This window comes from Pseudophryne corroboree, chromosome 8, assembly GCF_028390025.1.
Source record: "Pseudophryne corroboree isolate aPseCor3 chromosome 8, aPseCor3.hap2, whole genome shotgun sequence".
NCBI lineage: Eukaryota > Metazoa > Chordata > Amphibia > Anura > Myobatrachidae > Pseudophryne > Pseudophryne corroboree.
The window spans coordinates 393,618,164-393,635,378 of NC_086451.1; the positions used below are offsets into that span (position 1 = coordinate 393,618,164).

General features: G+C 43.2%; 1 protein-coding gene across 1 annotated transcript in view; it reads left to right on the top strand.

Moving 5' to 3' along the window:
* Nucleotides 1-17,215, top strand: part of LOC134949253 (cytochrome P450 2F2-like) — a 178,445-nt gene that overhangs the window by 123,413 nt on the left and 37,817 nt on the right. The window contains exon 5 of the mRNA XM_063937733.1: nt 7,143-7,303. Coding sequence (XP_063793803.1) covers nt 7,143-7,303 — 161 coding nt within the window. The remainder of the gene's footprint in view (nt 1-7,142; nt 7,304-17,215) is intronic.

The window sequence follows — 17,215 nt, forward strand, 5'->3', positions numbered from 1 at the left end:
CTACTAAATAATCAAGACACCACACTTACACCTTTGCAGATAAATGGTGTGTCCCACCAATAACTAGTGATGTGCACCGGATATTTTCGGGTTTTGTGTTTTGGTTTTGGATTCGGTTCCGCGGCCGTGTTTTGGATTCAAACGCGTTTTGGCAAAACCTCCCTGAAATTTTTTTTGTCGGATTCGGGTGTGTTTTGGATTCGTTTTTTTTTTACAAAAAACCCTCAAAAACAGCTTAAATCATAGAATTTGGGGGTCATTTTGATCCCATAGTATTATTAACCTCAATAACCATAATTTACACTCATTTCCAGTCTATTCTGAACACCTCACAATATTATTTTTAGTCCTAAAATTTGCACCGAGGTCGCTGGATGACTAAGCTAAGCGACCCAAGTGGCCGACACAAACACCTGGCCCATCTAGGAGTGGCACTGCAGTGTCAGACAGGATGGCACTTCAAAAAAATAGTCCCCAAAGAGCACATGATGCAAATAAAAAAAGAGGCGCAATGAGGTAGCTGTGTGACTAAGCTAAGCGACCCAAGTGGCCGACACAAACACCTGGCCCATCTAGGAGTGGCACTGCAGTGTCAGACAGGATGGCGCTTCAAAAAAATAGTCCCCAAACAGCACATGATGCAAAGAAAAAAAGAGGTGCAATGAGGTAGCTGTGTGACTAAGCTAAGCGACCCAAGTGGCCGACACAAACACCTGGCCCATCTAGGAGTGGCACTGCAGTTTTCTAGCGAGAGGATGAGTGCTTCCATCCTCATGTGAGGCTGAACCACTAGCCATGAACATAGGCCAGGGCCTCAGCCGTTCCTTGCCACTCCGTGTCGTAAATGGCATATTGGCAAGTTTACGCTTCTCCTCAGACACTTTTATTTTAGATTTTTGGGTCATTTCACTGAACTTTAGTGTTTTGGATTTTACATGTTCTCTACTATGACATTGGGCATCGGCCTTGGCAGACGACGTTGATGGCATTTCATCGTCTCGGCCATGACTAGTGGCAGCAGCTTCAGCACGAGTTGGAAGTGGATCTTGATCTTTCCCTATTTTACCCTCCACATTTTTGTTCTCCATTTTTTAATGTGTGGAATTATATGCCAGTATCAATAGCAATGGCCTACTACTATATATACTGTGCAAAACTGAAATGCACCACAGGTATGGATGGATAGTATACTTGACGACACAGAGGTAGGTAGAGCAGTGGCCTACTGTACCGTACTGCTATATATTATATACTGGTGGTCAGCAAAATGATGTACTGTACTCCTACTATATACTACAATGCAGCACAGATACGGAGCGTTTTTCAGGCAGAGAACGTATAATACTGGTGGTCACTGGTCAGCAAAACTCTGCACTGTACTCCTCCTATATAATACTGGTGGTCCCCAGTCCCCACAATAAAGCAGTGTGAGCACAGATATATGCAGCACACTGAGCACAGATATGGAGCGTTTTTCAGGCAGAGAACGTATAATACTGGTGGTCACTGGTCAGCAAAACTCTGCACTGTACTCCTACTATATAATACTGGTGGTCCCCAGTCCCCACAATAAAGCAGTGTGAGCACAGATATATGCAGCACACTGAGCACAGATATGGAGCGTTTTTCAGGCAGATAACTAATAATTCTGGTGGTCACTGGTCAGCAAAACTCTGCACTGTACTCCTCCTATATAATACTGCTGGTCCCCAGTCCCCACAATAAAGCAGTGAGCACAGATATTTGCAGCCCCCTGAATAAAACTTAGAGGACGCCAGCCACGTCCTCTCACTATCATTTCCAATGCACGAGTGAAAAATGGCAGTGACGCGCGGCTCCTTATATAGAATCCGAATCTCGCGAGAATCCGACAGCGGGATGATGACGTTCGGGCACGCTCGGGTTAACCGAGCAAGGCGGGAAGATTTGAATCTGCCTCGGAACCGTGTAAAATGGGTGAAGTTCGGGGGGGTTCGGATTCCGAGGAACCGAACCCGCTCATCTCTAATATATACTGCTCACAAAAATGCCGCACAGATATGGAATGGATACGTGCAGTGACACAGAGCTGCAAGATACAGCAATGGCCTACTGTACAACTATATACTGTTGGTCACCAAAATGCTGCACTGTAATACTATATATACTGCTCACAAAAATGCCGCACAGATATGGAATGGATACGTGCAGTGACACAGAGCTGCAAGATACAGCAATGGCCTACTGTACAACTATATACTGTTGGTCACCAAAATGCTGCACTGTAATACTATATATAGTATACTGCTCACAAAAATGCAGCACAGATATGGAATGGATACTTGCAGTGACACAGAGCTGCAAGATACAGCAATGGCCTACTGTACTGTACTACTATAATTATTATTATATTCTGGTGGTCCCCAGTCCCCACAATGCAGCACACTGATCAGATATTTGCAGCACACTGAGCACAGATATGGAGCATTTTCAGGCAGAGAACGTAGATATTTTCAGCACACTGAGCACAGATTATTTGCAGCACACTGAGCACAGATATTTGCAGCACACTGAGCACAGATTACGGAGCTTTTCAGGGAGAGAACGCTGCCACGTCCTCTCCGTACAATCTCCAATGCACAAGTGAAAATGGTGGCGACGCGCGGCCTTTTCGGGGCGCGTTCTGGTTAACCGAGCAAGGCGGGAGGATCCGAGGCTGCCTCGGACCCGTGTAAAATAGGTGAATTTGGGGGGGGTACAGATCCCGAGGAAACGAACCCGCTCATCTCTAATAAGAATACACTTAAATTCAGTTGGTCATTCAACCCTTTTGGTTTTACTGAAGGTGGATCCATTTGGCTTCACACTGTAGAAGCCTTTTATGTCGATCGCCCTGTCTGCCATCATCCGGAATATGGTCAATCACCATATGCCGTAGATTGGCCATACTGTGCCTGGCTTCTTTGAAATGTCTCGCTATAGGTTGGTCAGAACCCTTACCACCCAATGTTGCTCTGATGGCCGATCTATGTAGGGTCATCCGCTCCCTACAGGTGCGGATGGTTTTCCCCAAATAGCAAAGCCCGCAGGGACATTTTATTAGATAAATAATGTACAAACCTGTACATGTGAGAGAATGTCTATTCTCATACCTGCGACCAGTATGAGGATGAAAGGAATATTTGCCCGCTATCATGTGGCTACAGGTGGTGCAGCCTGTGCATTTATGGCACCCATTCATGCATCTGGCTACACCATTCTTAGCTTTCATTTGCTTCGTGATGTCAGCATGCACAGTCCAATCATGGATGTTTTTTCCTCTCTTTTAACAATGTCTAATTCTGGTATGTTTATAACTTTTGATGTCATTCTGTACCATGGGCCAGAGATTAGCACTGCTCTCTCTGATCTTATTATGTGTACCTGTGTGCCCAGTTAACTGAATCCTTGGACCCATCATTAGTTCTTTTTGAGAATGTGCTCTCTCTTGATCTAGCGGTAACTTTATTTCTAGCAGATCTTATCATCTCATCATTATAACCCTGTGTTCTAAATTTATTGGACATGGTATCCAAATTATTTTCCAGCATACTTTCATCGCTGTTAATCCTCTTAACTCTCAAGAACTGAGAGTACGGAAGGCTATTGATGGTAGCCTGAGGGTGAAAACTGTCTGCCCTCAACAGAGTATTTCTGTCAGTGTTCTTTGAATATATGCTGGTATGAATTTTGTTTTCCTCATCTAATTGAATCCTCACATCTAAGTACGTGATTTCCTCATGACTAATAGTGTGTGTAAACTTGATTGGACAATCTTGACCATTGATTTTTCCAATCAGATCTACTAATTCCGGATAGGGTCCACTCCAGAATAGTATGACATCATCTATATAGCGTTGATAAAACACTATATAGTCACGTACATCACTGGTAAAGTACAATTGTTTCTCAAGTACTGACATGTAGGTGTTAGCATACACTGGTGCATTGGGAGATCCCATGGCACAACAAGAGCACTGATTGTAGTACCTGCCATTGAAATAAAAGTAATTACGCTTGAGTACCAATTCCAGTAAAACCAAGAAAAATTTCAAATCTGGACCCTCATACAGTGGATTGTCACTTAGAGTGATATCAACAGCCTCCAACCCCCCCCCCCCCCCCCCATCACATGAGGGATATTGATATAAAGGCTACTGATATCCATGGTACACATCCATGTGTTTTGGGGTAGCTCACACAACTCGTCCAATTTCAATAACATATCAGTTGTATCCTTTAAGTATGTGCTCCCCGCCTGGACGCATGGCTGTAATAAATGATCCAAGAATTTGGATATGTTGTTATACAAAGAATCCCTAGCTGAAACAATGGGTCGTCCAGGCGGGTTGCACATACTTTTGTGGATCTTAGGCAGGGTGTACAGCAGCGGCACCCTAGGCAGATCAACCTTCAAGAAATTACAGACCTCAGTATTAATGATACCATCTTGCACAGCTTTATCCAAAATTGAATCAATTTCAGATTTATATAAATTCGTGGGGTCAGAGGGTAAAAGAGTGCAAACATTCTCCATTGCTAGCTGTCTATAAATCTCAGCACAATACATTTCTACATTCATTAGTACAACCCATCCCCCTTATCCGCAGACCTGATTACAATGTCATTATTTTTACTTAAATCTTTCAGGGCTGTCCATTCAACTTTGGTCAAATTGTTCTTGTGGGGTTTAGGGGCTTTTTGGTCATTCAAGACCTGAATGTCAAGAGCTTTGATAAAACCCTGAATGGCAACATTGTTAGATACAGTGTCAAATTGAGACTTTCTTTTAAACACTGAACCCTTATCGGAGTGTTCTGTCTCATCCTGTTCACTAAAAAATTCTCAGTTGTCTGCCCAACCTAAACTGCTCCACCTTCCATTCAAATGAATCAAATGGCGTGGTAGGTACGAATCCTAGACCCTTACTAAGTACAGATTTTTCGGCTTCTGAAAGAACATGGCTAGATAAATTGAAGACAACCTCTACTTCTTTGCTTTGTTGTTCCTTCTTCCTCTTCCTCCTGCATTGGCCGCCCCTTCTCGTGTGTTTCCTTTTCCTCCGTGCCCAGCAAAGGTTTTCACCCCTAAAGGGGGCTTTCCTTTAGAAGTTGATGGGCCATCTAAGTCAGTGGAATCCTCACCTGAGGATGAAGGGATATCACTGTTCATGGGATGCTCTTTAACGCCACGGATTCTTTGATTTTTCTGCCATCTCCTCCCAGCATGGTTGCTATCTTGACTCCCTGATAGCCACCAATATACATTCATCTCTTCATAATCTAAATTAACTTTTTCAAATTTTCGTTTCTTGAATGGTATTAACTCTTTTTTATATATCATAACTTGTGAGCTGAGTTTCTCCATCCAGTCACAGGAGCGGTCCTGCATGAGTTGCTCTTTAAATTCTTTTTCTGTTCCTTCAATTTTATTTCTCATCAGATGTAGTTCCCTTGCAGATTCTTCCACCACCAACGTCATCAGATCTAGGGAACATTTGTTTAATATGGCTATCCAACGGCGTACAAATTCTTTGTTGTAACGCCCTATTGTTGGGGTATTGCATACCCTAAAACCTCTGGGAATCTTCTTTTCTCTGATTTATTCAGACAGTGTGATCCCATGCAACAGGAAATCAATTTCTTTCTTTTTATACTTTAGCAGCAAATTAAATGCATCAGCATTAGAGGTGGTCCTCTCAGTATCAGCGAACCTCTCCTTAAATAATGCAGCTTCAGTCTCGCTCTCAGAGAAAGAAAGGATCTCCCCTATAGGGACATCTGTCCATGTAAAACCACTGGCTTGATCCATATTAGGTGGTTTAGAGTAACTGTTTGCAGTCCACATGCAGCTGCGACCAGAGAAGCAATATCTGATCAATGCTGTTCACTATCTCCTCCACATAGCATTTGTAAAGGATATTAACAACAGGTTGTGGGTGCTGCAGGTTTTCTGGGTTATCTATCAGACAAGTATGAACAAACCCTGCATACCAGACGTGTAACCGGCACTCTCACTTCTTCTTGTTCATGCCGCGGTGCTCTTTAGTCAAAATGTGCAGTGGATCCAAAATACGGCACTCTGCGGTCTTAGTCAGCAAAATAACTCACAGCTTCAACAGCCTTGCTTAGCAATGTCTCGGCTTTTATTAGCCTTTTTCAAGCAGCATTATAACAAAACAGGGCACAGAATGCATCTTAAATACCCTTACCTCTCTCCTTCACGTCCCGGGCTCCCTCCCGCATCCGGACACATCACTACCAGCTTCCGGGTGCAGCATACTTCTCCCTCCGCACACAGTACACTGTGTGTTACCATGGCAACCCGCGTTCGTTTACAGCGGCGCTTGCTGCCAAGATCCATCCACAGTGCTTATACACACGAATTGATATAGCCTCCCGGGGTCAGTTTCATAACGGACCATTTTCAAAGGGATAAGGAGTGTCCAGGCATCTGGGTAGAGGATATACCAAGTGAAAAGTGCGCACGTTTCGTTAATCTCCCCTTGATGAAGTAAGACAGACGAAATGCGTGGGTATACCTCATTGACTCTCTACACTAAAGATAAGCTTGACGTCTCTCATTATTTTAGTCTTGACCTTTTTAGTCTTTTTAGAAGTATTTTTGTCCATTACCCTCTCCTATCTATGTTGTGGATCCTTATATGTATTTTAGTGCAAAATTATTGTATACCTTTAGAATAAACTTATTGTTATATTTTTATCTCATAAATTCTCCATTTTATATTCTCAGCATTCTACCTTCTTATTGTAAGATTTATTCTTAGAAACACCATTGGTCGCTGATACCCCTATCCCTATATATATATATATATATATATATATATATATATGATCATTTCGATATAGACATAACATTACCAGTTATACCAATGTAATTATGTGCCCTAGTCATAGGGTTACCCATAGGTTTTACCTTAGGAATAGTAAACTAAAGAAATAATCCAACACAAATGATACTTTCCTATTAACACACATGGACATACTTATAGGATTACACATTTTCCACATTTAACATTAATAAAACATGCATAAAATATCTGTTCAAGAATTTCTTGGTCTTCTAATTTCTGAATTTTTTCCTATCTGCTGTTTATGTATTAGGTTCCCTCATAGATCCCAAACATCAATTACACTGCTCTGTGTCTAACATCATCTGCTCTGTTCTGTTTGGGAAAAGGTTTGATTACCAGGATGAAGAATTCCAAAATCTTATGCATTGTGTCCAGGACAGCACCAGAATCCTATGTAATCCTTGGGGCCTGGTAAGTATTTTCACTTTATCAAAAAGGAAATATAATGTAGCTAACATAATTCTCAAAAATGTAAATACACTATCACCTGATGTCCTAAACTCACAACTTGATTTGGGCATAAAATGTACGGTCATTTCTTAATTTGAATATATTGATATATTACAATCAAGTAAAATAACTAATGGCGACCCAATACAAGCAAAAAAAGTAATGCCAGCATCATGGGATTAAAAAGCCATCATAAAACAAAATTACCTCTCCATTTGGACAGTACTTTTGTACTACAAAATGAATCCCCATTGCCCTGATGCTTTTTATCTAAATGGACCCTTTTGTGGGCAGTAACTATATACTTATACAAACAAAGGAAATGAAGACACTGCGCTAAAAATAAAGGCAGGTTAACATAGAAATGCTGCTGAAGGAGGTGTAGTCACTAGACTCACTACCTAACCCCACAAATAGAATTTCAAACAAAAAAACGGAGTTTCCCCAGCGCAAATCTTAGGATAATGAAGATACAATTGGTAATGTCGGTTGTCTATGTTTACCGGTAATAGGTTGTTACACTGCTACACCTTAGGTGTATTTAATGTATTTAATGTTTTATGAATATCAACATTACCACCTTTTCCAAAAATAAACATAAGTTTTGAACATTACCAATTGTATCTTCATTATCCTAAGATTTGCGCTGGGGAAACTCCGTTTTTTTGTTTGAAGTAACTATATACTTACTTCCAAATGCACCATCTACTACACATCTTATGTGCCCACTGGCCCTCTTTGTTGTGCTTTAAAGAAACCAACTACACACTAGATGCACCATACCCACAAACATCAACCATAAGGTGGATGGGTATAAAATCTCTAAAGAAAAAGAAGCCCCAATTCTGCAACGTTCTCTTTAACTTTCCAATGGTCCCACCTCCAGGTCACCGTTGGTTTCTCATTACACATACATTTAGAGTACAGCTTCAAAATGTAATGTCTACTAATTCAACTAAAGCTGTTCTCCAGGACTCAACCTTGTGGTTTAAAATCCTACAGTATAATTTTGGCTAATGTTATTATAAATTTCACAATAACAGATGTTCTAATCCAAAAATGTAATATATATAACATATAGCATTATGAGATTCAAAACCTATCAAGAAACAAAAAGGGGGTGGGTTAATACACTTACTCTTGGACAATATGCTACAAAATGTGGCCCCCACCCTCAAAGCCTTCTATAAAATCAATTCCTTTGTGGGCGGTATCCCAAAAAAACCATGCAGGTGGTACTATGTATAGACTTACTTAAAAATATACCCGCCGCTTCCCATCATATTTGCTCACTGGCTGTTACTGCCACAGCAGATTCCAGCTGAAACTGATGTCCTCCACCAGAGCCACTCAGCTCCCACAAACAAAAACTCTCAACAATTACCTGTGCTATTTGGAAGATCTACCTTATCTTATACAGAGATGTAGCCACTCTCATCGTGGCTAGATCAAGGCACATTTGCACCTTGTTTGCCATGACCATGTGTACATCTAAGGTGCATGCGCACCTTATACGCAAATGCACACCATTCACTTTGAATGGGGTGGCAAAATATGCAACACGTGTGCACGTAGATGGGAGATGTAGCCACAATAAGCATTGCTACATCTGTATATCTGCATTTCTATTATATGTGCTATTTAGAAAACCTGCTATAATATACTTTAGTGTAAATTATCAGTGCTATTCTATTCTGAAGAGCCATTCAGCTGTTCTCTCGCTATATATAGTTCTAGTATTATCTAGTTATTCCTATTTAGTTGGCATAGTCAGCTAGTGCGTTTAGTTCTCAGTGCCATCCAATTAAATGGTACATTTAGCTAATGATTTTAGTTCCTTATGCTATTTACAGTTTCCTGTTCCCTTTAAACATGTGTGTAACTGATCTTGAGCCTACATCACTTATAGTTAAAATCCTGGCAGCAGCTGAGTACCATTGAAAGATGATAGTTCTGGGAAAGGGGGTTGTTTTAGGTGAAGTTCTCAGCAAGTTGGTTCTGAAGGTTCAGAATTACAGTAACCACTCAAAACACAGTAATTCAGTTATGGTGTCATATATAATTTTCTGTTGAGTTACACAAATACCATGGACTCAGCAGCATCCATAAAAAGCTGAAGCTGCCAAAGCAATAGCAGTAGAAACAATCAAAAGCATGTTCCAAGCTTTCAAGTCCCTCTTAGGTTCCTGAGACAGCTAGATAAAATAATATAGAGAACTGCCCTAACTGTCCCAGGTTCAAATTTCATGCAAAAAATGCATCTTGTAAATTAACACTGCAGGCAAAATTCAGTAATCTCAAGAGAGACTGCATCTGCCACAGCAACACTGACTGGGAAGCACCAAATCATACTGCCTGACTTTGGAGACAGCAACAATAATACACAGTATTAGTTTTTTTATACATACAAATATACATCAACCTGGTGGAAGGTACAGTACTTCAGTCATGTCCTGTGCAACTATAACACAAAAACCCACAGAAAAACCATCAGCCAAACATGCATACTTTAGGTCAGGATACCACACCAATGATTTGGCCACGGTATCCAGGAAAACCTTTGAGAACTTAACACCAGCCCTGGCTTGGGGCACCCATGCTGATAAGGCCACCGCTACAATGCACACAGATTTTAGAGGTAATCAGTCCCCCACACACTGGACATTCTGGAAGGCAAAATGCTTATCTCGAACCCAAGACGTGTGAGTAGGGAGTAGATTGGCCAGGAGTGGGAGGGATGATCTGTCACTGCACCAGTCCTGCAAAGTGCAGCCAAGACTTCCCCCAAGAAGACTGCTGGCAGATCTTTGGGACATTCGGCCACACCTCCGTGAGCTTCAGCATGCTGGGTTATGACGTAGCAGACTGAAAAGATAATCATTTAGCTAAACCAAATATCATAAGACAGAGTACATTATCCCCAAACCCCCTTTTTCCTTTGCTGCATGATAGCCTTTTGACACCCTCAGTAGAGGTAGATGTAGAACTGATCAACATAATATTACACTCAAATTGTATTCTGTTTGCTAGAATGCAACCCCCACAGTCTTAAGAACAGCATAACAATGCTGGTGACACAAGGCTTGCTTCATTGCTTTGCCCTGTACCCAAAATATGAACTGCTAAAAGAATCAGGAGACACAGAAAAAACATCCCCATCACATCAACAACATGCTCACTGTCCTCTGGAATCAGCTATTGAGTTGTTGCATCCGGCACCCAAAAACCAACTGGTGCCAAACAAGCACCAACACTCTTTCCAGAAATCCAGGAGAACAAGCAACTTGAGAAACTGGAAAGACAAAAGCATTAGAAGGCCCCAAAGCTACAAGAAAATCTTCTACAAATGACTGAGGATGGACCAACATCCTCACTTCCAATCATGGCATAGGAAAAGGGTCATTGTCACAGTCAGGTAGTGGTGGATGCTGCAATTATCTCTCTGCAGCTCAATCTGGTCCAGGGGTGGAGTTGGGAACTCCCGAGGTCGGTCAATTACAGTGTTGTGGCTGTCTTCAGGTATCTGGCATTCTCCGCTTCCAGGTCCCAATTCTCTATTGCCAGTGACTTCAGTACAGCAACTGTCTGTTCGTGCTGCTACAGCCCGGTTCCAGCTGTTCCAGTGTTATCCATGTACAGCCTGGACAAGTCCAGTCTGGTTCCAACCGGTCCAGTGTTATTCAAGTCCATTCCGGTTCCAGCCAGTCCAGTGTTTTACAAGTCCAGTTCCAGCTGGTCCAGGCTTATCCCGTATTATCCAGTTTCAGCCTGGTCATGTCCAGCCCGGTTACAGCCGGTTCAGTATAATACAAGTCCAGTCTGTTTCCAGCCTTTCAGTATTATTCATGACCAGCCTGATCAAGTCCAGTCCAGTTCCAGCTGGTCCAGTGTAATCAAGGTCCAACCTGATTAGTGCAATTTTGGTACTAGCTGGACCAGCCGGGACAAGTTAATTCCAGTGCCAGCTGGTTCAGTATTATTCCAGGCCCAGCCTGGTCAAGTTATTCTGGTACCAACTGGTCCAGTATTATTCTAGGTCCTGCCTGGCCACAGACTTTCCATTACCAGACATTTCAGCTCATCACGGCCTCAGTCTACATTCAGTCTTTCCATTGCCTTCAGTCCAGTGTTATACCAAGACCAACCAGTCTCTCCCATCAGCTACCTGGTGCCATAATCACTCTCGTCTATGCAGAAGACCTACATTTATCCACCACAGTTCCTCCACTTCAGTTCTACAACTCCTACTGTATCAGGAGAACTTCTGGGAACCACAAATCCTAAACCCGTGACAGTCATGCAATGACACTACCAGCTACAGAGAGGGAGTATTAGACCTTGCAAACCCTTGCTACAGAGTATGTTATGCAGAAAACTGTGCTGGTGTGGTATGTAGTCAGATGACTGGTGTTCGGGATCCTGGCGGTCAGCATACCGACACAGGGATCCAGGCCGCCAGGATGCCGGCAGGGGGCGCAGGGCTATTCCCACTCGTTGGTGTCTATGATACCCATAGAGTGGGAATCAGTGGCGGAACAAGCAAGCGGTGGGCCCAGGTGCAACAAAATGCTTTGCCCCCCCCCCCCCATCCCATCCAAGTCCACCCCATGGGCAGTGCGCGCCGTAGGCGCGCGCAAAAATACATAGTGGCGTGGCTTCGTGGGGAAGGGGTGTGTCCACAAAATAATACCAATTCATAAAACGGTGCACAGTAGTCTCCATTCTTCAAATTACGCCGCACAGTAGCACCACTACACCAGGTAGAGACCCTTTTACTCCTTACAGCGAACAGATTCCCCTTTTTACACATAACGGCAGACAGTGTGCACTTTTTACACATAACGGCAGACAGCGTGCCCTCGTTACACATAGCGGCAGACAGCATACACTTTTTACACAATGGCAGACAGCGTGCCCTCGTTACACATAGCGGCAGACAGCGTGCCCTCGTTACACATAGCGGCAGACAGCGTGCACTTTTTACACATTACGGCAGACAGCGTCCCCATTTTACACATTACGGCAGACAGCGTCCCCATTTTACACATTACGGCAGACACCATACACTTTTACACATAACGGCAGATAGCGTGCCCTTTTTACACATTACGGCAGGCAGATTCTACCTTTTTACACATAGCGGCAGGCAGATTCCCCATTTTTATACATAGCGGCAGGCAGATTCCCCATTTTTATACATAGCGGCAGGCAGATTCCCCATTTTTACACATTGCGGCAGGCAGATTCCCCATTTTTACATTGCGGCAGGCAGATTCCCCATTTTTACACATTGCGGCAGGCAGATTCCCCATTTTTACATTGCGGCAGGCAGATTCCCCATTTTTTACATTGCGGCAGGCAGATTCCCCATTTTTATACATAGCGGCAGGCAGTCCCCCCTTTTTACACATTGCGGCAGGCAGTCCCAACAAATAAAAAAAGAAAGAGAAAGAAAGAAAGAAAGAAAGAAAGAAAGAAAGAAAGAAAGAAAGAAAGAAAGAAAGAAAGAAAGAAAGAAAGAAAGAAAGAAAGAAAGAAAGAAAGAATTATACTTACCCTCTCTGTTGGCTCAGGCTCCTCGGTGCAGCTTCCCGGGCAGTAGAGAAGAAGGAGGAGGGAGGTGAAGGAGGGAGCCGCAGCAGCGCTGTGTTACTGGTGGAGGCGCTGCTGCTGCTGCCCCTCTGCTTCCCTATAGGCTGTTCTCAGAGACAGCCTATAGTGAAGCAGAGGAGCAGCAGCAGCAGCGCCTCCACCAGTAACAAAGCGCTGCTGCGGCTCTCTCCTTCACTGAGAGACTGTGACCTGTTTGTATATGAGGGTGGGAGGGACGGACCCTCCTCCCTCCTTCGTGTGCGGGTGGCCAGAATCGTTCCTTATGACGGGCGGGTCACGGGAGCGCTGGTGTGCGGCTGCGGCATGACATACAATGAGTCATTGTGACTCATTCATGTAATGCCGGCCGGCGGCTGTGGGCCCTTGAGTGCGGCGGGGCCCCAGTGCAATGCACTGCCTGCCCCGCCAGTAGTTCCGCCCCTGGTGGGAATAGAGCCTGTGACAAGCGCAGTAAGCCACCGAGTCCACAGCGTGGCAATCGCAATGAGTCCTCAAGGGGCTTCCTTACACTCGCCCCCCTGCCGACATCCTGGATACAGGGAAGCTTGGTAGTAATCATTGCATAAACATGGTTGGTCTCATTACATAAAGATCATTCTTGAGGCTGTGGCCAATGTGAGGCTGTGCACATCAATCCTAAGTGTACTTTTTACAAAGTGTAGTTAGAATTTAAACATAATTTTTATGTTACACCAACGTTATACCGAAAGAAAACAGAAGAACAGGTTCTCAGCAGTAAGTAATACAGAAGGACAGCTTTAAAAAAACAAATGTAAGTTTACACAGCTGTTCAATGTACAGTATAATCTGGATAATCACCACTGAACTCCCTGCTTGGACACTACTTCACCTGCAACTATCTGTAATTGTACTTTCAGTTTTTCACAAATATCTGATTCCCATCTATACAAATGTAATTTTGCCTTTATACACTTGAAAGTCCTGCTGAATTACCTACCCTTATAATTCTCGTATTTCTAACACTACTTTAATATTACATTTCTGCACACATGTAATTTAAATTTTTATTCTGCTTGATACTAAATTATTGCCATTGAGCATACATATTTACCAACACTGTGCTTTTACCTATACTTGTGCAAATCTATGGCGCCATATTTATTTATCGCTGCCTCTGCAGCGATCCAGTCCGAAATCGTCCCTATGTCCAGGTTTTCTTCAACTCCCTCCATAACTCGGTGTCTACCAAATACTTTATTTTTCCCTCTGTTCACACCTCTATCCACCCCCTAGTCGCCTCCATCTCCTCTTCTCTCCCTTATCCTGTCTCCCATCCACTCCTCTGCTTCCCTTCCCCTCCTCTCCCATTACACCCACTTTCATTCACCTTCAACATCCCAGTTGATATCCCCACAGAATCCTAGGCCTCTGAACTCCTTAACCTCACACCATCTTTGATCTCTTGCAGTAGACCTCCTCTCCCTCCAATGTCAGTGGGCCCTCACATAATCTGGTGTTCACTCACAGTTGAGATACTGTATTCTTGATTACGCCAACTCCCCATTTCTCTTCTCTGACCATCACCTGCTCTCTTTTAACTTATCCCTCTCTGCATCTCCATCTCTACCTCCTGAGGCTATTATCATTAAGTGTAACATTGACACTGTTTCCTTATCCTTTCTGGTCAACTCACTTCTCTCTCCTATTTTCTCTCCTGCCCTAAACAAGCCACTTCCTTATACAATGCCTCCCTTACTTCCACTACTGACTTTGTTGCTCCAGCGAACACTATTCACTCTTGCAGATGAGCAACTCCACCCTGGTATTCCAAATTCCCCAAATATCTGCAAAAGTGTTCATGAACCACAGAGTGACAGTGGCGGAAATTGCATTCTGAGACTTTATCCATTTCAAGTGAATGATCTCATCCTACAGTGCTGCCTTTTCCCTCTCTAAAAAGTCACACTTCAAGATCTTCATCTCCTCCCAACCTTCAAACCACCAGTATCGCTTCACCACTTTCAACTCCTTCCTCTGCTCACCACCGCCTTGACTCACCCCCTCACTCTCTGCCCTTGACTGTACCAACTTCTCATCTGAAATTGTCTCCATACGTCAGGACATCACATCCCACCAAATCCACAGCACCCCATCCCCTCCTTTCCATAACCACCCCTCCCCAGCCATCTTATAAATTCTGACTTATTTTTACTGTATCTGGAGATTAAGTTATGGCTTGCTTCCAGTCCTCCCCCATTCCACCTCCCTACTGCCTCCTCCACTACCTCTCTCCATCTGCCTATTCCCATATTGCCCACCTCCTCAACCTCTACGTCTCATCAGGCACTGTATCCTCTTCCATCAAGCATGCCCTTGTCTCTACCATTCTTTAAAAACCTACTCTTGATCTTAGCACTCTCTAAAACTAAGGACCTATCTCTCTCCTCTCTTTTGCCCCCAGACTCTTTGAGCATATTGTCTACAACCACCTTACCACCTTTATTTTCTCCTAATTCCTGCTTGACCCATTTCAGTCTGCCTTCCATCCCTTCCACTTCACTGAAACTGCTCTCATGAAAGTCAACAATAGTCTCCTTACTGCCAAATCCAAGGGCCACCACTTTCTGATTATACTTCTTGACTTCTCTTCTGCTTTTGTGTACTGTGGACCACCTTCACCTCCTGTAAATCCTTAATTCATTTGGTCTGCGTGATACTGTCCTCTCCTGGCTGTCCTCCTACCTCTCTGACCATTCCTTCTCTGTCTCCTCTCATGACTCCACTTCCCCCCACTTTCACTAACAGTAGGTGTCCCCCAATGTCCTGTTCTTGGACCCCTCCTATTCTTTAAAGTGAGAAAGATAGACAAAGAAACTCTTTTTGGGAGCACTCATTTGTAATAATAAAGTAAGTGAAATGAATGAAAAAAATTTGGAATGTGCCAATAATATAAAACTTAACCTTTAATTGAGTCCCCAATAAAATCTGATATTATTGTCTTAGAACAGTTATATAAAAACTTGATTGCCTTTTTAACACATAAGGTTCAAGTTGCAGAATTAACTGCAGGTGAAAATCTGTGGAATGTATTGTGGATCCCTATATTAATGAAAAGGAATCTGATTGACCACTGAATGGTTTGTAACTATGTGATATCTTTAACTGACAATCTCTGTTGACAGTAACAGGATCTAAAGATGAATCATATGGCAGTATATATGGGATGTTTGTCCTCTCCTGGCTGTCCTCCTACTTCTCTGACCATTCCTTCTCTGTCTCCTCTCATGACTCCACTTCCCCCCACTTTCAACACTAGGTGTCCCCCAAGGTTCTGTTCTTGGACCTCTCCTATTCTCCCTCTTTACACCCTCTTTAGCTCATTACCTCTGTTTACAGCCAATATCTCCTCTATGCTGATGAAACTCATATCTGACTTCCCCCCCCCCCTCTCCTGACTCATATCTCCAATTGTATCTCTGCTACATCTTCCTGAATGTCCCAGTACTTTCTTAACATGTCTAAGGCTGTGCGGAACATATTCCTACCATTCTTCATAACCTCACCTCCCTCAATTTCATTTTCTATTGATATCTCCTCTATCCAAGTGTGATGTCTTGGAGTTATCCTTGACTCTGCCTCGCTTTCAGACAACACATAAAAGTAAATTTCATAGTCCTCCCAATTCCATCTCCAAAATATTTTAAGGATCAGACTCTTTGACACTGTGGATACCACTAAGACCCTTGTCCACCCCCTGGCCATATCCAGATTGGAATACTGTAATCTCCTCCTATCTGGCCTACCTGACTACCACCTCTCTCCACTCCAATCAGTCCTCAATGCTGCTGCCTGGCTCATCTTCCTTTGCAAATGTACTATATCTGTCTACCCCTTCCACTTCAGAATCCAAGTCAGGCTTCTCACACTCACTTACAAAGCCCTCATCCATTCTACTCCTAATTACATATCTTACTTTATCTCCCTTTACATTCCCACACTTCTGTCCACTGATTACCTCCTCCCACTCCCACCTCCAAGATTTTACATACTGTATGCTGCTCCCTATCTCTGGAATTCTCTACCTTTTCATATCTGAGCCTCCACCTCTTTATAAAAACAAAAACTCTGGCATAGAAGATTTGGTCACCTTCACTATGACAGTGTTCAAAGCTACAGACTGGAATGGTCACAGGAATGTCAGTGACTAACCCAGTGAAACCCAAATGTGAGAGCTGTATTGTAGGGAAACAAAGTCATGAGTCATTTTCTAAATCAGAGCTGCAAAACACTGGAAATATG